This window comes from Mytilus galloprovincialis, chromosome 8 (assembly GCF_965363235.1).
Source record: "Mytilus galloprovincialis chromosome 8, xbMytGall1.hap1.1, whole genome shotgun sequence".
In the NCBI taxonomy this organism is placed as follows: Eukaryota; Metazoa; Mollusca; class Bivalvia; order Mytilida; family Mytilidae; genus Mytilus; species Mytilus galloprovincialis.
This window is the reverse complement of record NC_134845.1, coordinates 81,501,611-81,527,567: the sequence shown is the minus strand read 5'-3', so window position 1 is coordinate 81,527,567 and position 25,957 is coordinate 81,501,611. Positions and strand designations below refer to the sequence as shown.

The window sequence follows — 25,957 nt, the reverse complement described above, 5'->3', positions numbered from 1 at the left end:
AAGAATTCTAAAAACAGAAACTTTGATACATGAACTTACTTTGATAGTTTTTCTTCACTTCAAAATTGCCACCCTATGTCAAAAATAGACGACACCCCCAATGTGGTGTTCAACACGGTGATATAGTAAAAATCATCACAACAGAAATGATTTCCTTTCTGTAAATCATAACTCTTAGTGGGAAACAGAGCAAATGGATTTTTATCAAAATCAATGTCGTCGAAGAACTTAAATGTATATTAAAAGCACATGGAACAGACATTCTAATGCAACAACGTTTGTAACGTTCATTTTGATTGGATAACATCACTTTCTTACATGGCATCAATTGACAATTGATGCTATGGGAAGTACGCGCAAGCGCAGACGGCATATGACAGATTTTAAATACATGTTTTAACGTTGTTTTCTGTCAGTTTCATTAGAATGGAGATAACAATATTGTATTTTAAGCTCTGACTGCATCAATTTTGGATTTGATGGTCGCAAATACCCGTTTACTGTCTCTGCTAATGCGTCGCCAGTAAACTTAATTTGCGACCATCAAATCCCCAATTGATGCCGTCGGAGCTTAAAATACAATACAGTTATCTCCTAAGTATTACCATTTCTGATTCATCATTTCTGCCTTGTGCTTCTCCACTAGTTGCTCCTTCTCCTTGTCCTTGGTTCTGTTTTGCTGCTGGAGGTTTATTTGGGTCACCATTGGAACCTTTGGACTAAAATAATTGAAGTCACATATGAAAAATTTAATTTGAAGTTCAAAATAATGGCCGTGAGGTCAAGGAAAAGTAAATGGGCTATGTCAAAGAATATGGTAAAAATATAACTGCATGAAAATTGAATAAATATCAAATGCTCTTTAATTGTTTATTGAGGGGTCGTCCCGATATTCCGACACCCCGTTAGTCCGACACCCCATTGGTCCGACACTCCAATAGTCCGACACCCCACTAGTCCGACACCCCGTTCGTCCGACACTTTTAACATAGATTATGACATTATATATAACTATGCAAATGCTTGAAATACTGAAAGACATACTGTAAATTCAGAAATTATTGCGTGCATTTATTATTGCGATTTTGTCATTTTACACTTGAATGCGATTTTAATTTTTACGATTTTGAGAAAAGTCATGCTTAAGTCAGTTCAAATATTACAAAATGCGAGTTTTAATTATTGCGTTTACAACTCAGTCGCATTATTCGCAATAATAAAAACCTCGCAATAATTTCTGAATTTACAGTAATTGCAAACTGCATTCGTCGTACATTAAAAGATATATAAAATTTACACTCAAAAACGCAATTGGCTTATAAATTCCTAAAAGGTGTTTCATATATCCACTTGTTGAAGCCTACCTGAAAATTAGCAAAATCATAAAAAAAACTTTAATTCAGGAACGTCGATTTTGTTACAGTACTATCCTCTGATTTCTTAACTTTTACTTCAAATTATTATTTATGATATCAACTACTCCTTAATTCTATTCAGTGATAATCAAGCTGTTCATTAGACTCCGTGTAATATGACTATCATATGCTAATAAACAGGTACAGTTTTAGCTCACCTGACTTGAAAGGTCAAGTACTTAAGCTTTTCTCATCACTTGGCGTGCGGCGTCCGTCGTCGTCTGTTCACTTTAACAAAAATCTTCTTCTCTGAATCTGAATGGCCCAATTTTAACCAAACTTGGCCACAATTATCACTAGGGTATCTAGTTTAAAATATGTGTCCGATCGATTACCACGCCTACCAAACAACATGGCCGACATGGCTATACATAGAACATAGGGATAAAATGCAGTTTTGGCTTTTATATCTATGAAACTTAAGCATTTAGAACAAATCTGACAGGTGTCAAAAATGTTTATTGGATTTAGATTTATCTGCCCTGACATTTTCAGACGAATCCGACAACCCTTTATTAGGTTGCTGCCCCTGAGTTTGTAATTTTACTGACATTTTGCAGTTTTTGTTATCATTATAATATCTAATATTTGATACTATTAATTATGATTATAACCTTATTTTACATGATTCTCTAAGCATTAGTAAATGCAGGTGAGCGACACAGGCTCTTCAGAGCCTCTAGTTGAATTATGTAGTCATGAGATGACAGTATTTATTGTCTATGTATGTTATAAACTACTACATATAAAGACATGCAACTGGTGATAGTTTTCAAAAGGAAAATGCCTGTATAAGTACATGTACTTCCGTAATATTATGTTAAGAAGGAACATGCATACAATTCTTGTAATGCATTCGTGTGCATTATGGCCAATAAGACGACCCATGTATCTAGGTACCTACGAACGCTATTGTGCGTTATATTATCATGACTATGATATGCATGATTTTTACTCATATATATTTCTCAAGAAGTTTGAACATTTTGACAAAGAAATGTTGTATGCTCTTTGGTTGGGTGGTTGTCGCTTTGACATATTCCCCATTTCCATTCTCAATTTTATTAAAACAAATATGCTCTAACTTGAAATTTTATTGGTTATATTAATATACCGTATAGCGGGTTATTTTCGCGGGTGTAACAATTCACGATTTTTATTGAATAAGGTATACATGCGAATTATTTTGGAAGTTATTATTTTGGCGGATTCATAACTTTTATCATACCTTTGCATGATCGCTTGCGGAATTTAATTTGGAGATTTTATTCTATCCGCGAAAATTTACACCCCGCAAAAACAACCCGGTATAAGGTATATGAAGCGATAAAGAACTGCATTTTGCATTCGATGACGTCAGCGTATGTAGATATATGCGCAGCAATACTTGTTTAATGAACAGCTGCGCCATTACCGCATGATACGTCCGTCGTCTTGTGTGTGAACTTTTATGCAATTATCATAAATTATAGTTTCATATATATGGGGTGTCATGTGAGAGCCCCCTCCTTATAAAAAAAATCAATAACTCTAAAATAAAGTTTGAATCATCACCAAAAAGTATACAGATCTTTACATTAATAATATAACTAAGAATTGTATAAAGTTGTAAGCAATAATCATAAATTGTTTTTGAGATACGGCGCGACATGTGACCCTCCCCCCCCCCTTTTTACCAAAAAACATAAAAATAAAATTTTGAATCAAAACCAAAAAGTATATAGATCTTTAGATTAATAAAACTAAGAAGTATGTTAAGTTTTAAGCAATAATCATAAATGGCTTTTGAGATACGGTGCGACATGTGAAAAATTACACCCCTGTTTTATTTACAAAGTCCCGTAACTCAAAAAGTTTTAATCTTATTGAAAAAGTATACAGATCTTTTGATTATCATAAAAAAAAAAACTATGTTAAGTTTCGTGAAAGGAGTAGGTTCAGTAAGACCCCTTTTTGGCCCCAAAATATATCAGTTTTGCAAAATTGATATAATGTAAACTTTTAGCTATTTATTGGAACGTAGAATACTTCTGAACATAAATATGGGCTGTTTTTTACAATACACTGCACATATATCGGGTATAAGCATCATAAAGTCATGCTAAATTACTGAAATCCTCACAATTTTACCATTTGTGTTAAATTTTAGACGGTTTTCGTCTTAAATGGAAATGGCCGCATTCGTGTTCATTCTTAATATTTATATGTAAGTTGTATTTGATGATAATACATAACATATATAAAGATTGAGGGTGAACACGGATGGGGGCACTTTCATTTTTGACAAAAACTATCTGAAAAGTGACATATTATGGCTTATTTGAAAGATTTTTCATATTTAAGCTTGAATATGAGCGTCTGAAATGACTAAATCAGTTCAAATCTTTCACACATACTAATTGAATCGACTGAAGTAGACACCTACGTGTTTAAAAAGTGTACAAAATCTTTTATCAGATGAACTTAAAATTTGAGGCCAAAATGGGCCCTTACCCTACTCCTTTGGATGAGTCGTTCTCAAGTTACGATGCGACATGTTTACGCCGGACAGACAGATGGACAAATGAACAGACGGACATTTGTATACCATAATACGTCCAGTCAAAAGTTTGACGGGCGTATAAAAACAAACACAGAACTGCCATAATATTACATTCAATATTTGAACCTGCATTTATTTTGTTGATATTTTGATACCTTGCTTTTTGTAATAATATACATATACACTTGGGTTTTTTTTTTCTTGGTTCCGTGAAACTACTATTGCACAATGTATACCGGTAACAAGTAGAATATAACGATCTTCTGATGAGACTTTCTTTGTACTGTTGTTTATATCCTTCCAGATCACATAGTTACATTTCAGGTTGTGAGTGCGATTTTTTGTTTTGAACAACTTTTATTTAATAGTCCAATTGAGTATGGAAATGGGAGATGTGTCAAAGAGAAAACAATCAGACCAAAGAACAAACAACAGCCGAAGGCCACTTATGGGTCTTCGTGTTTCAGTTGGCCCATAAACAATACTGTATAGGGATTGTTTTACTTGACCATTTGTATTGTCCTATTTTCTTATATACTTATAGGTCGATTTTTTGTTGCCTTTTATATAGATACTCTAGGGGTACCCCTTGATCTAAGTCGTAAAATTCTTTAATTTGTGTTCACTTTTATTTCAAATACAACAGATCTATCTGATAGGACAACTGAGTTGAAGTTGAAGATTGTTGTTTTCATCTCCCGCAATGGAGGGGTGAGGGGTAAGCAATTCCGTTCGAATAGCGGGTTAATTGACAAGTTCATTGATGTGGAAAGTGTGTGTTCACAGTTTCGGTATGCACGTTATCTTATGTTGATCCTCGTAAAGATAATGCTACAACTCTTTGAGTGGTCCATAGGTGGCCTGTTGCAAGGCAAAATTTCTGTCCCTATCCAATGTACCCTTATTTTCCAGTTGCAGTCCAAATTTTCCCGACCATCATCCCAGATGGCCTTTGTTGTGACAATACCTACCTATTGTATTTATTGTGAACTTGTTCTCCTCCTGAATATGCATGAAATATTTGCCACTGGACATTAAGCAACCAACAATCAATCAATAAATCGTAAAGATAAACATTTACATAATGGTACTATCGATGTGTCCCTGGTTGCTCTCTAAAAACTGGTCTAACACTAGGTTCACAAATTAGTAAGTTTCTGTGTATCAGCTTACTACTATTGGTCGGGATTAATTGTATTGTCGGACTATTGGTGTGTCGGATCAATGGGGCGTTGGACCAATGAGGTGTCGGACAAATGGGGTGTCGGACCAGTGTGGTGTCGGACTAATGGGGTGTCGGACTAGCGGGGTGTCGGACCAATGGGGTGTCGGACTAACGGGGTGTCGGAACATCGGGGCTGCCCTGTTTATTGAGTGTTGGAAATTTTATGATTTTAAGATAAATTTAAGAATGCTTTTTAATGAATTCATGTGCTTTCTATACAATTTATATGCAACTATTTTAAAGATTTTAATCAGTAATATTTCAGATAATGAAATAGATAAGTGTATCATATTTTTGAATTTCTGTTATAGTTCAACAAGCCAAAGATGCATACCAAATTTAACCCAAATCTATGACATAGCCCGTTTATCATTACTTGACTTTAATAGATATAGGAAGATGTGGTGTGAGTGCCAAGCATGTTAAGAAGACAATCAATGTTACCGCAGAATCATTGATCAAAACATCACATTCTCTACATTAATTTAAAGTTTATGTTTTGGCCACTCAATCATGTCAATGGCACCCTCCAGTTTATTTACTAACCTTTCTTTATATACGTACCACATGGTCAATGATAGTAAACTTACTTACTGAATTTCAACCTATTAATATGAAACAGGAATATATCCATCATAATATCTTTTTATGAATGAAAGTCAAAGTATATTGAACTAGTTCAAGTATTTTGGTTTTTATTTTTGGTGAAATTTGATATTTATACATATTTTGCTTTGTTTATCTAGTGGTCCCCAGATATATATGATCTTCAAGTTTCATCTCAGAGACATATACTTGGGAATGTTACCAGAAAATTTACACATGCATAGCAGTCAAATTGAAATCTTTGGAAGACCCAAGGTAAATGGAGGAGTAGCACAGAATTTTTGTATTAGTTTAAACTCTAAGGAACATATAAATGTTGAAAATATGCCGCTCAGTCTCTTTTTTGACTTTTGAAAAAAAAGGTAGTGCATATGAGCCTTCCAATTCAGGATATAATTTTGACAAAACTTCATATTAAGGTGGTACAGTGGTAGACGAAAAGGGAGTTCCTATGGGAAATTGCAATGTCTATATTTACAAAATTATAACCTATTGCTATGAGAAATTTAAAGGAGAAAGATATTCCTGGTCATCTGTGAATACCAGGATTGGAATTTAATGTTTACACAAGACAATTGTTTCGTCTACAACAGACTCATCAGTGACATTCGAATAAAAAAATGTTAAAAAGGCCAAATAAAGTACGAAGTTGAACAGCATTGAGGACCAAAAATTCCTGAAAGTTTCGCCAAATGCAGCGAAAGTAATCTATTCCTGAGGTAGAGAAGCCTTGGTATTTCAAAAATTTAAAGTTTTGTTAACAGTTAATTAATAAATTATGAACATATCAATGATAACTCAAGTCAGACAGAGTATTCCATATCAGCTACAATAGCAAAATGTAACAATGTCAGTTTTCATCTGAATTCAATTATCAATAGTAAATCTCATACCTCTGGAGTTTTTGTCTTTTCCAGCTCATCAATAGATCCTTTCAAAGTAATGTATTCCCAAGCCGCCTTGTTTGTTACACCTTTGCCAAAGTGTTGTTTAAGTGCTGCAGTGAGTGTGTTGTCTTTTGTTACTTTTGCAGTGAACGCTGGCAGATCAAACTTTTCTGGCATTTCCTGTGTATGCATTGGAATCTACACAAAGTAAAATATAAAAATAAGATTGAGTCCAGTCATCTTCGCTAGCCAAGGGTTACGATCCACTACCGCTCTCTCCACGTGGAGAGAGCAGGGGTAGATCGTAACCCTTGGCTAGCGAAGATGGAGTCCATTGTTCCGCCCAGATATTTCATATAGCATCCTGGTAAAAATAGGAAATTTGAAATACCATCATATTTCTTAAAATTATTGCATCACATCCTTAACCATTGTTAACACAACTTACAAGAAAATCAATTCAGATAGCATAACATTCAAGAATAAAAGAACCTTAGTGAGCACGCTCACATACCACACGTCCCCACATTGTCATTGGAGAAATTAAATAAGTATAAGAAAAAAAAATTGTATAAGAAAAAATATTGAATAATAATTTCCTGTCAATATACACATCTACATAGTATGTCCTTATTATCTACAAATTCCATGAAATTCTGTTGTGTGTTTTCAGAGGAGTTGAGATGACAAACTGTTGCAGTAGTACATTGAAGCAAATAAGTTCAAAGGGGCGTAACTCCTAGAAATAAAATTGAATCGTAATTTCCCGTCGATATGCACAACTACATAGTATGTCCTTATTATCTGAAAAGGTTTCATGAAATTCTGTTGTGTAGTTTCAGAGGAGTTGCGATGACAAACTGTTGCAGTAGTACATTAGGTAAATAAGTTCAAAGGGGCGTAACTCCTAGAAAAAAAATTGAATTGCAATTTCCCTTCGATATGCACAACTACATAGTATGTCCTTATTATCTGAAAAGGTTTCATGAAATTCTGTTGTGTAGTTTCAGAGGAGTTGCGATGACAAACTGTTGCAGTAGTACATTAGGTAAATAAGTTCAAAGGGGCGTAACTCCTAGAAAAAAAATTGAATCGCAATTTCCCGTCGATATGCACAACTACATAGTATGTCCTTATTATCTGAAAAGGTTTCATGAAATTCTGTTGTGTAGTTTCAGAGGAGTTGCGATGACAAACTGTTGCAGTAGTACATTAGGTAAATAAGTTCAAAGGGGCGTAACTCCTAGAAAAAAAATTGAATCGCAATTTCCCGTCGATATGCACAACTACATAGTATGTCCTTATTATCTGAAAAGGTTTCATGAAATTCTGTTGTGTGGTTTGAGAGGAGTTGCAATGACAAACTGTTGTAGTAGTACATTAAAGTAAATAAGTTCAAAGGGGCGTAACTCCAAGAAAAAAAATTGAATCGCAATTTCCCGTCGATATGCACAACTACATAGTATGTCCTTATTATCTGAAAAGGTTTCGTGAAATTCTGTTGTGTGGTTTGAGAGGAGTTGCGATGACAAGAAACAGGACTGACGGACTGACAGACGGACGGACTGAGTTGTCTACTCTTAAATTCTTAAATTTTTTAAATCTGTAATAACATGTGTTTGTTTTTTGAAAAATAAATCATAAATATTTTTTATTTTTAGTGGGCTTTAGCAAACTCTTGAAATTTTGCACAGAAACTAAATCCATAGCCTTGATAACTAATTATTGAATTACATTAATATATTTTTCATTAACTTTCAACTCTTAATTCATTTGACACTTATAAACTTGCCCACCTGAGCAAAAATATATCGTTCACAAAACGCTTCAGCTATTGGAAAAACAAATGTGTACAGAAATGTTTACGATTAATTTTCACCATTATCCCCAAAAAGGTTCTCTTGATACTTGAATAATTTAATTTTGGATGTAAAGCGTCTTCTGCTTGGCTGACGTTATTTTGTTATGAGCCCATAGACATAATTTAGTCATGTGAACGTGACGTCATCAACATTTTTTCATGGTTTTCTACGGTTTAAAATGGAATTTAGAATTAAATTATAAGGAATGACTGTAATATTTTTTTTGTCTATTCGAAATAACATAAAAAATGTGGTGCACACTGTAAATAACCAGCTACACGCGTTATTCAGTGTGCACCACATTTTTTATGTTATTTCTTCATAGACAGAAAAAATATTACAGTCATTCCTTAAATATGTTAAATGTACATTAGTTCCCTTAATATTATTAGTTCCAAATTAAAGAAATATTCTGAAATGTTATTTCAACTAGAAGAAATATAACATAATTTGTTCCTGAAAAAAAATGAATGGTAAAATATTTGTTAAATAATACATATATCATGTATATAGGGTAGCTTTGTCAATAAAAAAAAAATCCAAGAGAATGGCTGCTACATGTGCTTGGAGAAACAAAGGAGTATTTTCTATTAAGCCATAAAATAGCCCCTTTTTAAGCTTAAATTTAAAATTAGGATTTATTGACAATGAATTCAAAGCTAATACAATTATTAATTATATAACATGTATAAGCCTTTTGTTGAAAATATACTTATTCATGATGTTTTTTGTTTTTTTCCTTACAAATACTCATGATTTTCCACCAAAAAATCAATAAAAAACAGTAAATTTCAAATGAGTGCATATATTGACAAATACGATCTTTTAAAAATGTTTGTAAACTTTGACAAAAATAGTTCTATCTAACTTTCTCACACATGTCACATGCATCTTTAAAGACATTTTTTAAATCGTACATGTAACATTCAGTCAGGGGTACTACTTATACAAGTAATTTTTATTTCTTTGAAGAAGTAATTATTAATGTAAACTATGTAATATACTAAATGTAAGTGAATTTATAGGATACTTATACAAATGAATTTTATTTACTTTTGTAGGGCCTAAATTAATATATTGTTTGTTTCCCCAATCCCGACCATGCCAAGCCAGGTGTGGGTAGGTAGGTAGGGAAATAATTTTATTTTTCCAAAAAGCTTGAGCATTATCGAACGATGCAGCAAGCCTGAAAATCAGAAGGGAATAAAATAATTTTCTACTTAGTTTTGACAATAAAATTTTATGTGTAGCACCGTTTTTGCAGGGTCGGTCGGGATTAGGGAAACAAACAATATTTTATTTTAGGCCTAGGGTAAAAAGGCTTGGATTATGTCCCTAAAGACATTCAGATTTTTTTACTTATATAAGTGAAAAAGTCAGCCTATCTTCTTTTCTGTGATTCTGAGGTTTTCTTTGCTCTAATAGAAATTTTAATTGTCTGCCCTTTGCAGATGTCTTTACTTACCATTTAAGGAGGCTCGTGGGTACAAAAATTTCAGCAAAATATTAAACCTTTATTTTTTCATTACAAATCTTATTTAATATTACACTATTAGTTATTACTTTATAATTTGGTACAAAAATCAACCAAAAAAGTCGATTCAGATTGGCCCCAGATGACTTTTAAAATGTTAATATCATTGAAAAAGCTCCAAATTATCTCCCTTTGGTGCAAAAATGCCATTTTTTGGCATTAAATTTTAAATATCTTTTTTAACTCATCGGTGACCTATATTTTTTATTATTGTTTTCAAATAAGCTATACATAAACTAAATAATTGTAAAATTTAAGCAATTTCTGTAATTAGGTTATTTTTTTATTTCAATTATATTACCTCAATTTTGCCTATTAGTTCAACAGAAAAAAAGGACATTAACAAAAATGTATGCTTCTTCCGAAGGCAGATTGTGAGCTTAAATGAACAGTGACCACATTTTTTTATTTCATTTTTCTATTAAGTATAGGATTAAGTTCATTTATAAAAAAATATAGCGAAATCCTATATTAGGCCAACCTTAAAAATATGTTTGTTTGCAGTTTTCCGACTGTACCTTCAGACTAAAGGGTCGGTAGGTAGGAAAAATATTTTATTTTATCAGCCAAAATACAGTTTAAACAAGCAGTTACACTAAACCAAGTTTCTTGTGAAGAAAAAAAAACATTTTAAAACAACAAACACTGGACATGCTGAAAACCAACATCAAATGAACAGGCATTTTCAGATAAAAAACTTTTTAACCAAAACTGAAACTTTAACATAGTGTCATTATCCAATTTATGACACAAAATATGGTATAATTATTTTAAAATACTGGAACACTTATAAACAAGGAATGTCATTATGACTAGAACTGTTTTAAAGAAATATATTCAGACATGTATGCTTCTTGACTAGAATGTTTTCATGAGTAGAGTATTTTCATCAGAAAAATGTAGATATTAAAGATTTATAAGACAATGTATTAAAGAGTGTATTTTTAATAATAAAAAAAAATAACCATTAAATCTTCCTCAATTGAAAAAAAGGCAACTTGAAAAAAAAGTATTAAGACATTCGACTGTTTTCATATTTCTAACAATATTTAATTATATGTGATAAGGTTATATTTTTGCCAGGCTTTAATGAAAACCAAAGAAATCTAAAGTTTGGGGTGAAATCCATAGCACCCCATTAAAAGTAAATGGTCTGTACTGAAATGTTTTTAATGCATAAAAAATATTGGCAGCATAGCTCCTAAGGACATGTTTTAATTGAATTCACACAGGCCACACAGTTTGGGTATATTTAATATTGTAAGAAAGAGAATAATTGCAATGAGTGGGGCAGCCCCCCTTATCCTAAAGGAGCATACTCATTGCAATCGAAGATAGATTTAATATAGAGAGAGTATATTTATTTTTCAAGCTAACCATTCATTTTCTCTACATCTTTGTGTAGTTAGGGTTGCTTCTTATTGATTTGGCATGATCTATATCCATTAACATTTCAAATGAGCCCTTCCTCCGTACAGGCGTGTTTACAGATATCCATGAAGATTTAAGTCACGGAGGAGTGGTTTCATCTTTGTCGTCTTCACAACGATTTGTAGAAAATATGCCATACTTCAAGCTGCTGTCAATTTATTTAACCACTGAAATTGGTTCCATAAAGTCAGGCTCCACAGATTCTGTACCCGATTTGTTTGAGACAGAATGATTATCGTGTCAGTTATGACTATCCGCTGCATCATCGTCAATGATATCATCACACATCATTACATGTGCCTGAATCTGTATAAACAGTTTACTAATAAACTTTTTTGTTTGTTATTTGTCTTAAAATTGACACGAGACGACAGCGTAAAGTACTCCTCCGTGACTTCATGGATACAGTCGGAAACCCGGTTGAAATAGAACAAAAGAATTGAAGCTCTTTGTTAGAGAAGGCGATAAATGTGTACTGTATTGTTTACTATAGTGACAAAAAATTTAAAAGTTAATAGAAACAAACAAATTTACAATTTTCTTATCAATTACTAGGTGGTTTATTTTAATAACACCATTTGCATAAGTTTTCAATTTGTCTAGTACATAGTTAAGCAGAACAATTAGATTTCAAGTCGACGACATGGGTATCTTTCAAGTTGGATGAAGAAAATGCATTTTTTTGAAAAAATTACCACGGACGGAAAACATATCAATCTATTAGTTCAAAAATTTTCGTTTCTGCCCTTCCATTATGTGACTCAAGAAAAAAATCCAAAAAATGGGTAACAATTGTATCGAAAAGAGAAAATCGAGTGCACCTTTTTACGTTAGGGCGTGTTTGAGTTGAATATTTTGTCTTGATATCGTACAAAGTATTTTTAAAGGTCATTTCATACATCGTCTCACTTCATATTCTATTACTTTTATATATCAAAGCTACAGATTGACTTTATAACCCAAAAAAATAACAGTACTAAAAGATGAAATATATGGGTCAAGTGAAATACCTATCTAATGAGTCACAAAAACAGAGAAGGTGTGTTCGAATAGCTATTTTTTTTACTGAAAGTACTTGACGACAGTCTTTCAAGTTGGATGATGAAAATGCATATCTTTGAAAAAATATATTTTTTTTGTGTGTGAAAACTTGGGTTTATTATCTTTAAACACTAAAAAAATCAAGTCTGCCCTTCCACGAAATTTTTAATTAGAATTTTTTTAAATGTTTATGAATTTTCGAAAATTCCACCTGACAACCAATCAGACAACAGTTTTAAGTTGAATCAATGCAGACAAGATCATTAACTGATGCTCATTAGCTAGTTGATACATTTGTCTTTTAAAATACAACTGATATATAAGGATCGTAATGGTGCAATGTGGATAAATTTATCCGTTTCCATGAGCAAAATTGGTAGCGCGTCATCCCTACAATGGCTTCCATTTCTACGATTGTGAAAATGAACTGGCGTAATGGGGAGATAATTCTGACGAAGTAGAATCCTGACTGGATACCTGTAGGGAAAACGGTACTATTTATTCTGCCATAGGCGACAATACTAACAATTCCTAAATTTACTACTTTTTATAATAAAAACCTGGATAAAACAGTTATGTGTGGTGTTATTACTTATTATTCTATTTTAAAAATTAAAGCCAAATAGTATCATGACCAATTTCCAACGGAGCTTGTTTATGTTATCCATGCCCACCGTCATTTTGCACCAAATTTTTGAAATTTTGGAAGCCTTTTCGAATAATTCTCTAGAAAATATTTCAATAGGTTTTAAAATTTATATTGTAAATTTACACACTGCAGTTATTCATAGATAATTAAAAAAATATATTGTACCCTTACATCCAATCACAGCGCTCCTAATTTGACTTCCTTCACCTGCCTTGGGTACACAAAAGGCCAACCTAATGCTGGGAAAATGTAATACTACCGTTTTCCCTGTAAACAATTTCCATGTGTTTTATCATTAAATGGTCACATGAACGCTTGACGGGAAGCTAAGAAAAACCGAACTTGAAATGCGTAATTGACCGAGACTTTAAATCATTTCCGGAAAGGACCCAAAGTTCCGGATCGCGTCAATAGAAGTATTAAAATTTTCACAGTCAGGAGGATTTTCAAGGGTCGGTCGGTAAACTGCAAACAAACAATATTTTAATTTAAGCCTTAGAGAAAAAAAATGATTTATACCCAGGAGCCCCCTTAAGTGTATAATTTGGCAAAACTTTTAGGAATTTTGGTCCTCAATGCTCTTCAACTTCGTACTTAATTTGGACTTTTTAACTTTTTTGGATTCGAGCGTCACTGATGACTCTTTGTAGACGAAACGTGCGTCTGGCGTATATACTAAATTTAGTCCTGGTATCTATGATGAGTTTATTCATGGACAATGAAAATCCAATTTGTCTGTAATCTTCAGAACACTGCTTATTTACAAACCCTCTAAATTTTGAAGGCCTTGCACAAATACTTTTTTAAGATCTTTGCTCAATCAGTTTCTTCTTTGAATTAATTAGATGAAACATTGAACTATAATAAAAATAATGAGCACATCTGGGAAAAATCATTAAAAGCAGGTTTTTACATCTCAAAACTTGGGAATTTTTGTGAGATAGTAAAAAAAGTTTCATATTCAAGTAAGGCCAAATAAAAATATATGTGTGGTTCCAGTAACCCTACCGTCCCTACTTTTTCGGCTTAAAAATAGCCTACCCTAAAGATTTTATTGTCATTTTTCATTAAGCACTGTTAAAGTCAGAATGTTGCTCCCATAGACTCAATGTAAAAAAAAATCATAAAATTAAAAAAAATCCCTACCTACCTACCCTAATTTATTTTTAGATGTAACTGGAACCACACATACTTTTTTATTTGGCCTAAATTTTTGAGAAAATTAAGGGGAGATTATTTAAACATTATGATTCACTTATATGAGTATATTTTTTTTTAACTTTTTCAAGCATGTTTGTTGTCAAATAAATAAAAATTACTTGTACAAGAAGTACCCCTGACTGACATTGAACTTTATAATCAGGGCAAAATATGACCTTTACCAAACTTACTCCTTTAAATGGACAATTACTATGATTAGATATATTGATTAGATATCATGAAATATCTAATTACCTTTCCTTTCATTAACTCTTTTTCTTTTGTCAACATCCTCCTATATACTCCATCCGCTTTGGCTTGCTCATCTTTGTTATTGTTAAAAAATGACAAATCATTGATAAAACCACTCAACTTTAGCCTATAATGATTGTATAATGGGTCTGTTTTGGCAGGGTTAGCAGGAGTCTAAAATATAGGAAAAGATTAGACATAATCATGTCAGAAAGATACAATATTGGTTTCAGTTTTTTTAAAATATGTTGTTGGAAAATAAAAATAATTCTACAAGTCATTTTATCAGGTAATTATGCACATGCAGGCACTTGTCTCAGAATTTTATTTCTTATATACCTTAATCATGTTAATCATGTTAATATATTACAAGGTACTTAACTTGCATTTTTCAGCGGTTGGCAAAATTATTACGATTGACATACTTGGGTAGGATTGCTACGGATGATTCCGACAGCAATTGTAGGCGTGTTATACACCATTATATAGATAAATCAATTTAGATTTACGTTATAACAAGTTTTAAGGGGGTTGACAGACTTTAAAACTAGAGGCTCTAAAGAGCCTGTGTCGCTCACCTTGGTATATGTGAATATTAAACAAAAGAAACAGATGGATTCATGACAAAATTGTGCTTTGGTGATGGTGATGTGTTTTTACATATTACTTTACTGAACATTCTTGCTGCTTACAATTATCTTTATCTATAATGAACTTGGCCCAATGAAAATTGTTAAAAATTGACTATAAAGGACATTAACTCCTTAGGGGGTCAATTGACCATTTCAGTCATGCTGACTTATTTGTAAATCTTACTTTGCTGAACATTATTGCTTTTTACAGGTTATCTCTATCTATAATAGTATTCAAGATAATAACCAAAAACAGCAAAATTTCATATAAATTACCAATTTAGGGGCAGCAACCCAACAACGGGTTGTTCGATTCATCTGAAAATTTAAGGCAAGATAGATCTTGACCTAATAAACAAATTTACCCCATCAGATTTGCTCTAAATGCTTTGGTTTTTGAGTTATAAGCCAAAAACTGCATTTTACCCCTATGTTCTATTTTTAGCTGTGGCGGCCATCTTGGTTAAATGGCCGGGTCATCGGACACATTTTTCAAACTAGATACCCCAATGATGATTGTGGACAAGTTTGGATTAATTTGGCCCAGTAGTTTCAGTGAAAAGATTTTTGTAAAAGATTACTAAGATTTAAGAAAAATGGTTAAAATTGACTATAAAGGGCAATAACTCCTAAAGGGGTCAACTGACCATTTCGGTCAGGTTGACTTATTTGTAAACCTTACTTTGCTGAACATTTTTGCTGTTTACAGTTTATCTCTATCTATAATAATATTCAAGATAATAACCAAAAACAGTAAAATTTCCATAAAATTACCAATGCAGGGGCAGCAACCCAACAACGGGTTGTCCAATTCATCTGAAAATTTCAGGGCAGATAGATCTTGACCTGATAAACGATTTAACCCCATCAGATTTGCTCTAAATGCTTTGGTTTTTGAGTTATAAGCAAAAAACTGCATTTTACCCCATGTTTTATTTTTAGCTGTGGCGGCCATCTTGGTTAAATGGCCGGGTCATCGGACACATTTTTTAAACTAGATACCCCAATGATGATTTTGGACAAGTTTGGATTAATTTGGCCCAGTAGTTTCAGAGAAGAAGATTTTTGTAAAAGATTACTAAGATTTACGAAAAATGGTTCAAAACTGACTATAAAGGGCAATAACTCCTAAAGGGGTCAACTGACCATGTCAGTCATGTTGACTTATTTATCAATCTTACTTAGCTGAACATTATTGCTGTTTACAGTTTATCTCTATCTATAATAATATTCAAGATAATAACCAAAAACAGTAAAATTTCCATAAAATTACCAATTCAAGGGCAGCAACCCAACAACAGATTGTCCGATTCATCTGAAAATTTCAGGGCAGATAGATCTTGACCTGATGAACGATTGAACCCCATATCAGATTTGCTCTAAATGCTTTGGTTTTTGAGTTAAAAGCCAAAATCCGCATTTTACCCCTATGTTCTATTTTTAGCCCTGTTGGCCATCTTGGTTGGTTGACCGGGTCACTGGACACACTTTTTTAACTAGATTCCCCAATGACAATTATGGCCAAGTTTGGTGAAATTTGGCCCCGTAGTTTCAGAGGAGAAGATTTTTGTAAAAGCTAACGATGGATGACGACGACAACGACAACGATGACGGACGACGGACGACAAGTGATGAGAAAAACCCACTTGGCCCTTTGGGCCAGGTGAGCTAAAAAAGGGGCATATTAACCGAATTTCCTCACCGCCTGACATTTTTCTAAAATGCTAGTTAACATGGTTAAGTACCTGGTATATAGGACATTTTTTTCTGAGACAAGTGCCTGTGTAATTATATGCCAATTCTCTATACATAACAACCTTCATTCTGCGAAAATAATTTTTATTTGTCTCTACAGAGCTTATGTTGTATTTGTTATAATATGTATAACCAACTTTAAATAAATGCTTTGATTTATGCATGCCCGTACGAAATCATAAGGCGTATTAAGCATGTTAAGCCTGGAAATAAGGTGTAAACCAGTCGTAAGTGGTTACGTTACGTGTCTAGATCCAGGCGTAAGGGAGCAGGAAACGTAAAATGTAGTCCTTACTGGCGTAGAAAAATCAGTAAACCTTGCGTAAATTGAAATAAGCAAGGTGTAAATTTTCTTACGGGCGTAAAACTGTTGGTATGGCGTAAATATAAATACCCATAATGCTTTGTTTAAAGAATCATGGGATTTTTTTTCAAAATTTGGCTCTTTGGTTTTAGTTTACAAGAGTTGGACTTATGGCAGCTTCATATATGGACCATAATTTGGTATTCGGCCTTTGGTTTCTTTTTGTATCCTTTTTTATAAGTTCTAAAACTTTAACTTTTATTCTGTGGGTTGTGTTGGTGTTAGAATAGTATTAATGGAACAATTGAGTTTTTCAAGAAAAAAATAATACATTTTGATTCACCGTTTACATGACCATGATGACAGGAAACCAAACAGGAAACCAATCTTTATTTTCTTTATTTTGTACAATATATTTCAATGACATAAATGAACACCATTACTAGTGTTACTTGCTTCATGTTAATATTTAAAATTTATTTTCAATGTTTAATTAAAGTTTTTTTTAAACGCGACAGGAAACCTTAAGAAACCGAAAGCATTTTTTTAGTTTTATTCTATTGCAAAATCTGCTTAAAATAGTCTGAACAGTATACTTTTTCTTAAAATCCATCTTAAATGTAACAGTATTATAAAATTCCTAAATATGTGCTTGTTTTGAAAACAATTAGTACAATTTATTCAGAAATTTCCATATTTTCTTCATTGATACAGGATACCATAATCGTTGTATCTTGATGTTTTAGCCAAAAAAATGTATTTATATTTGGTTTTGAAATTCCAGTTATATACAATTTATTCCAAATCATTGGCAATGTAAAATTCTTTAAATCCAGTAAAGAAAAAAACTTTTAACTTGGAATTAAAATCTTTAAAATAGGCACCATGTGATATTTGTGACCTGTACACCATCTACATGGTTTCCACTTTTTAACCTACTTTAGTGGGCTAAAATCAATAAAGTACTTCCTTTCAAGTCATGCATGGAAAAGTTTACTTCTCCTTTGACAAGTTTATTGCGTTTCTGAAAAGTGTTTGCAGAACATGAATAAAAAAAAATAATTAAAAATTGTGACAAAGATACCAACTTTGTACACTCCAAGTGTAACGGTATATTAACATGTATTTTTTATTAAGTTATCTTTATTCACCTAAAATATCCAGTAATATTAACTGCTGAAGTAAAATCAATCCAACGAGCATCGGCACAATGATAAGAGACGTAATGTCGATTGAATTTTCCAAGGACCCTTTACATCGTTATCAGGAAACAAAGTGTGTCATAACATCTGTCAAATCTGAAATCGATTTTGTCAAGTCATTGGGCATTTATTTTCACACAAGATCGTATGTAACATTATGCACATAGGAAAAACAATAGACCCCTGGTGCAATCTCTTTGAAAATTGTATTTTCCTTTTTTAAACAAGATGAAACAAGTCTACAGATTATGTTTGCTAACATCCCGTTGGAAACAAAAACAATGTTTAGACCTAGTACAATGTAGTATTTCATACATCTGGCCGTATGACCGGAAATGATTAGAACTTAACGACAAAAACAATTTTAATAAAAAAAAGGAAATAACTGGACTTCTGTTTCATTTGAAATGTAACGCATAACGATAACGTCATTTTCTAACTTAATTATTACGAAGAACAAAACTAGAATGTAAATCATCTCTGATTTACCTGTTTGAACATCTCGCGAGAGTTCAAATTTGCATATTGTTATAAAGAATTCTATTACAACAAAGCAGATTACATCATCTAAAATTTGCGTTACGAAATTGGAAACCAAAGTAACGCTAGTGTTCTTACACCTGCTACAGAAATACTTATAGTTCTCGGCATTTTCTTCTGACTATTCTTAATGGTCGATGTTCTTGATTATTTGAAAGCAAAAGTTACGAATTTGCCGGTGACGATTCTATAAATCAGTCAGCGTTATGCACTTCGGAAGCGAAAAGTAACGCGAGAAACAACACAAAAATACTGTCGTATAATCTTTGAAATTTGTTAATTTCAATTTTTTTTCTAGGGAAGAGTAGCATACACTTGTATGTTGATAAAAATAAAGGCATCTTTAGATGTAGTTACAACTTTTCTTACAGTAATACACATTTTTATCACTTTTCTATCGTTATAGGAAACGAGCCCAATAGCAAATTATGGTCCATATTCAGGGATAATTAGCTTGTTTTGTGATTTTGGGAAGAATTTGAAATTAGAAATACTGAATCAAATTGAGTAATGAAAATTGTGAAATAAAAGGAAAGTAGTATACATATGGTAAATAATAATAATGTGAGTATAACTAAGTTATTAAGTTTTATGTTCTATCAGAAATTTTGAAATCCCAAAACCTTTATCCTTGGATAATAACTTTAAAATCTTTTACTTTAAGTTAAATTGCAGTATTATCGTTTATATTATAGTTCAAAAGACAATAATTTTCAAAAACAACTTAGTTAAAATGCTACTTTTATTTCAAGAAAAATTAATTGGCATAATTCATTGTAATTCTTATTTATGTTTATAAACTTAAACTTATTTTAGCCCAGTGTCTGTCTAAAATGTATTTATTTATTAGCTTCTTCAATGCATGGTTAATAGTTCTAGTTTTTTGTCAAACAATGAGAAATAAAACCAACAGTACAGAAGTTTGTATCAAAGACACAAAAGTACACAGCTTAGGTTAATACACCGATCTAAAATAAGTGTAGTATTATGTAAGGAAATTATGCCTAGTTTAATTATTGACCAGGCGTACTCATTTGCATATTACGCCTGTTTTTTTGTGAACCAGGCGTACTTATTTAAATATTACGCCTAATTTTACGCCTGGTTGATGCCTCAGTTACGCTTAGTTGACACCTAGACATGCATTTCGTAAACACTGCAATGCTGCAGGATAAAGTATGATTTCTACGCCTGGTTTCCGTGTCATGTACGGGCGTCACAGTTCGTACAGCAGTTTGCTTTGCTATTGTGTTATGCATGTGTTTTATTTGTATGTATAGTCTGTCAAATGTGCTGATAATTGGTTATTTGTTTTAAATATCAAGTTGGTTAAGAGCTCTACAGAGCTCATGTTTACCTTGTTGAATTGTACATATCATGCCCGACTATAAATAAAATTTGCTTACTTAGGCCACACTAATTTGATTCCTTGTTCGACGGACCAGCCCGCACCTATTTTTTTCAAAGCAGATTTTTTTTATTTTTTTTATATTCCCGCACAGTTATTTTTCTTCTGTAAAGAACAAAAAATTAGTTTCATTCCCCCTTACTTATATTCCCTATCAAAAAATGTTCGTTGTTAGAATAAAGTACAAAGAACTTCTGAAGGATTTGCCTTAATTTTCAACTGAAATTATATTGTATGCTGGCGAAACAAAACTATCTATAGCCGCTGCATGTTTATGCACCTGTCCTGATTGATTCAGGGGCCTGTCGTTCAGCAGTTATCGTTTGTTGATGTTGTTCATTGGTATTTTCCCGTTTGGAAATATAAATTAGATCGTTGATTTTCCTGTTCGAATTGTGTACGCTAATAATTTTGGGATCCTTTATAGCTTGCTGTTTGGTCTGTATCAAAGCCCTGTGTAAAAGGCCGTACTTTGACCTGTGTTTGTTATTGGAGCTCTGTAGAGCTCTTAACCAAAAAAAAATTTGATGCTGTTGTTATTGTGTATGTTTAATATGCATGTTTATTGTGTTTATTGTGTTAATATATGTTGGTCACAAACTGTAAAGTTTATATGACAATAAAAATTTTGATAAAATATTTGATTATTTATTATCAGGTTGAGAACAACCCTCCCTCAGACAATGAGTCATTTTACTGATGTAGAAAAGAAAATAGAAATACCAAGGATTTGTATAGTTCTTCTATACAAAACCTTTGAAAACTTAGAATTTTGTACTCAAAAAGAGGAGAGTTACATCTTATTTTAAACAACTTTTTCTAAAAGAGGGGTCCACTTATTTTGAATAATATTAAACAGTTAAAGTAAATGTGTTAATTTAACATGGTTTAAGTCCAAGAATATTGCAAAATTCTTTGACATCTTTTGACCATTTAATACCAGATAGATATAGTTCTTTGAGAAATATGAGCCCTTTTGTACAAACAAATATATTATAACTTATATTGATCCCTCATAAAACATGTAAAAGGGATATTTATAACATTAAGGGGTTGCCCCCAAACTGATTATGACTTGGTATGAGAATTGTTTCATTGTAAGTCACACATACATAGACCAGATTTAATTATTTCTTGGTGAACAGGGAAAAAATACTTCAGAAATTAAAGAAATGTCAAAGTACAAGTGATAAATCAAGTTTTAATATTGTCAAAACCTACTATTTTATGTTTACAAAAAAAAATATAATCGCTCGCCTTTACTTTTCAAGCTTCGCCTCAAAAATTTGCAAATTAAATATTTTTTATTAAAATTTTCAAATCGCTCGCTCGCCCCAAATTTTGGAGTCCAAAAATCCGTAGAACAAGAAATTAAATTGGTGTGGCCTTACTTACTTTATCCAACAAAATTTACAAATTTGAAAATTGTACCAGAAACAGATACATATCTTTGTGTATAGATGTCTCTGATGGTGCATAGCGACTTTGAGCAAAAAAAAATCATTCTACTTTCGTTTTTCAATTCACCTTCCTTGTAGAAAATGCATAATTCTTCAATTTGTAAAGGAAAACCTGTACAAATTCATACTTACTGTTTTTGACATTACTCAGTTTTATGAAATCCACTAAAATATATTTATGTCATTAATTAATTTATCAAATTAAAATGAAATACGGGGTTTTAAGACTGTGAGTCGTTACTGTGTTGTGTTCGGTAGTTATCTTTCCCTTTTGTAAACAGTGACATATGTGCGTTATCTCCCTTTGATTTTCCAGAATCATACATTCCTTTAAACATTACGTTGATTATTTTCGCTATTTCTTATCGTTCTCTCCTTTACAAATGCGTTACTGCTTAATTGAGAAAACGAACAAATTGTGAAGTAAAAGTTATTTAACTTTTTGTTCAGAAATAAATGGGGGGGGGGGGGGGGGGTAATTTTCAGGCCGGCCCTCTTTCTTATCTCTCTTTTTTTGGGAGGGAGATCTGTAGCCCAGTTATTTTCTAAAAAGATGCAGTCATACTCTAACGTCTCCCTGCTCTCCACGTATAATGTTGATGTCAAATTTTTGGTGCTAAGAAAGCTACATGTACCACTGATTTGATTTTTTGATTTTACATGCCAAGAAATTCAGTGCCTTCGTTGAACTAGTCCGAGATTAATACTCTGGGGTCCCACGGCCCTAGCTTGTCTGGCAAAACAGCCGTTGGACGTCGAGTAAACTCGGACTACCGTTCTCAGCTACCGTTGAACATGTTGAAATTCTGCAAATATCCCATAGAGCAAATTACACGTGAATGATTAAGATTGACCATTTTGTATATGGTCGTGTTCTTAGCGAGACGTAAAGGTCATAAATTAGTTGCTTAAATGAAATTAAATCTGTATCTACTTATGGGTGCCGTAAGAGGTCCACCGCGGCTAGCTGCACTGAAACCTCCTGCAAACATTGCAGCTTTTCAGTGCTGCAAGCTTGCGGCAAGTTTGCAGAAACAAATATGTTTGCAGTAAGATTGCAGGCATAAAAAAACCCCGAAATCCCGAGCTTAAAAACACGTACTCGATCCCGGAGTCCCGATAAAGGTCCTACCCCCCCCCCCCCCCCCCACCCCACCCCTCATGCAATATACAGTACACCATCATATGCTGAAAGATTATAACTTACAAAATATATGTTAAATTAATTCCATGTTCGTTCTCAAATGAACTACATGCATGAATCTAAAGTTAAAAAGATTTATTTGAAATTTAATTTGCACATGTATACATATAATTATATCCAGCTATAGTCAATTAATTAATCTTTTTCCTGCGTGTTTGCTGCAGACCTTCGGCAAACATTTTTATTCAAATCAATCTGTTATTTACATAAATTGTCATTCTGCCATTTTTATATCCCGTGGTTTTTTTTAAACTCCAAACTCCTGTCCTGCCTTACTTAATTATTTTTTTCAAAGTTTCATCCTAGCCAACCCCCCCCCCCCCTACCTAAAAATTAAATGGTAGCTCCCTTTGTATAAAAAGAAGAACGTGTGGTATGACTGTAATCGGACCGACTGTGCAAGGGTTGTATAGCCAGATAGCCAGTCAATGTCGTAAAAAACTTTCAAATATACATAGTGCCAATGAGACAACTCTGCACAAGAGACCAAAATGACACAAAAATTAACAACTATATCGAGGCACCGATCGGCCTTTAACAATGATCAAAGCCCATACCGCATAGTTAGTAAATGATTAGCTATACACATCTTCTGAAATTAGATTATTTCTTTTTTTTCATTTCTGCAGAGTCTCTGATTTCTGTAATCATTAAAATAAAATGATGTGTTATAATTGCCAATGCATGAACCAACTTCGTTTTACAGAATTCTTTTATTTTCTGCAGCTATTATTTATATTTTAAAACTATAAGTTAACTTATTACCGTTTTGCATGGAACATTCGTGTATACAGAAGTTGCGACAGAGGTTATATATATACATATTTTAAGTGGGTGAAATTAGAAAAACAATTCTTTGGATTTGACAAAGATCTTTTTATATGTGTTGTGTATAACCCACCAGAAGGGTCATCATATTCCAAAGGACTTGACCATGATATTCTTACATGTTTAGAAAAGGATATTGCTTCCTACCAAAAACAGGGTAATATATTATTGTGTGGGGACTTTAATGCCAGAGTGGCTTCTGATACAGATTTCATCATAGATGACAGTAATAATCTTTCTCCGTTATATCAGTCCTATTTCAGCGATAAACAAATTCTTGAAAGAAGGAGCAAAGATGATAAACTTGACTCAAGGGGCAGGGACCTGCTTGACTTGTGTATTAGTAACCAAATAAGGATTCTAAATGGTCGAGTGCTTGGTGACACCTTTGGTGGTCTAACATGTTATACACCTAATGGAGCTAGTACAGTTGATTATGTTTTAGTGTCGGAGAGTATCCTAAATCAAATTTTGTATATGAGGATATGTAATTTTATACCAACACTATCAGACTGCCATTGTTTGTTAGAATGGTCATTGTCTGCAAAATATTGTTTAAAAACTGATTGTGATAATGTTAATACTCATAAAATGTCACCAGGTTTCATATGATCAGATGACTCACCAGCTCTTTTTCAAGATGCCCTTTTTACGGCAGAAATTCAGCAGCGACTTGAAAAATTCCTTAAACTAGAGCCTATCGATTCCCAAAATGCAATTGATAGCGCATCTCTAGAATTGACAGACATTATTAAAACTGCTGCCAATATTTCCCTTAAAAGGCGTAAAACCCAAACGGGTAAGGGGGTTAAACACCAAAAGTGGTTTGACTGTAATCTTGCATATTTGCGAAAAAACCTATTTAGTTATGGGAAAATTTATTCTCGATTTCCCAGAGATCCTGCTGTTAAAGGTCACTTTTATAAACTGCAGCGCTTATATACTAAGGCACGGAAACACAAATACAGGGAGTACAAGCAGTCTTTGTTGAAACAGATAGAAACACTGCACGAGGAAAACCCTAAGCAGTACTGGCAATTGATTGATGAACTTCAGGGTAAGGAAAAGGATGATAAAAGTGCATTAGTCGCACCATTGGTTGAATCATTTCAAAAATTGGACAGAACCAAAAGATGAGTTTAAAGAACGACTGCAATTTTTAGAAGAAAAGCTAAATCTATACTATTAAACGAGAAGACCTCATTTTTGGTGTCGTTTCTCTTCTTTCCACAATAATTATTAATCAACACACCTCTGTTTCCTATAGGTACAGTGCATAGTCGCATTTGTCATTCATTCATATGATTATTCAGATTGAGTTATTTTAGGAGAAAAACGAGAAAAAAGGTGTCAGACCACCAATTAAAAATCCCTATCTGTTCAACCAAATTTTGCAATTTTCACAGCTTTCTAAATATTTTACCTTAAGTTTAACTTCAAAGAAACCAGGTATATCCTGAATTGTACATGTATCATCTTCCTACATGCCAATTTTCAACCAATGTTTAAAGTCTTGTAACAAATTTCTGATTTTGAAATGACAGGTACTACCAAAATAACTCCCGGTTTTCTGGAAATCTTAAATTAGTGTACTATGTACGCATTAATCCTGAATTTTTAATGCAAACTCATAGACAAGTGAAATTTGGCTCAAAATGGTCTAAATATATTTCCCTTTCACCAAAAGTTTCATTTCTGCAAATTTGTTGGTTAGTTTAAGTAAGCAATGACATCAAAAGCACTATTTTGTGTCAAAGTTCTAAATTGGAGGGAGTAATTGGTGGTCTGACACCAAAGGCATCCGGGTATTGTCCCGTCATTGTACGAAATTTTAAGTCAGATTAGACTTCCGGTTTAATTACAGGCTCCTTACTTAAATAAATGTTCATAACATACTAAATGTATGTTCATATTGAAATTGATAGAAAACCAAAAATGAGGAACTTTGGAAATAAAGGTGGAGGGTACATTTTGCTGTCC

At 32.8% G+C, this 25,957-nt stretch overlaps 1 protein-coding gene across 1 annotated transcript in view; it reads right to left on the bottom strand.

Annotated features, from left to right (window-relative positions):
- LOC143042662 (uncharacterized) overlaps positions 1 to 22,221 on the bottom strand; it is a 37,175-nt gene extending 14,954 nt beyond the window's left edge. The window contains exons 1-4 of the mRNA XM_076215083.1: positions 22,078 to 22,221; positions 14,648 to 14,818; positions 6,682 to 6,873; positions 606 to 719 (exon numbers count right to left, since the gene is read on the bottom strand). Of these exons, the coding sequence (XP_076071198.1) occupies positions 606 to 719; positions 6,682 to 6,873; positions 14,648 to 14,818; positions 22,078 to 22,089 (489 nt within the window). The 5' untranslated portion in view covers positions 22,090 to 22,221. The remainder of the gene's footprint in view (positions 1 to 605; positions 720 to 6,681; positions 6,874 to 14,647; positions 14,819 to 22,077) is intronic.
- Between the last annotated feature and the right edge of the window lie 3,736 nt (positions 22,222 to 25,957).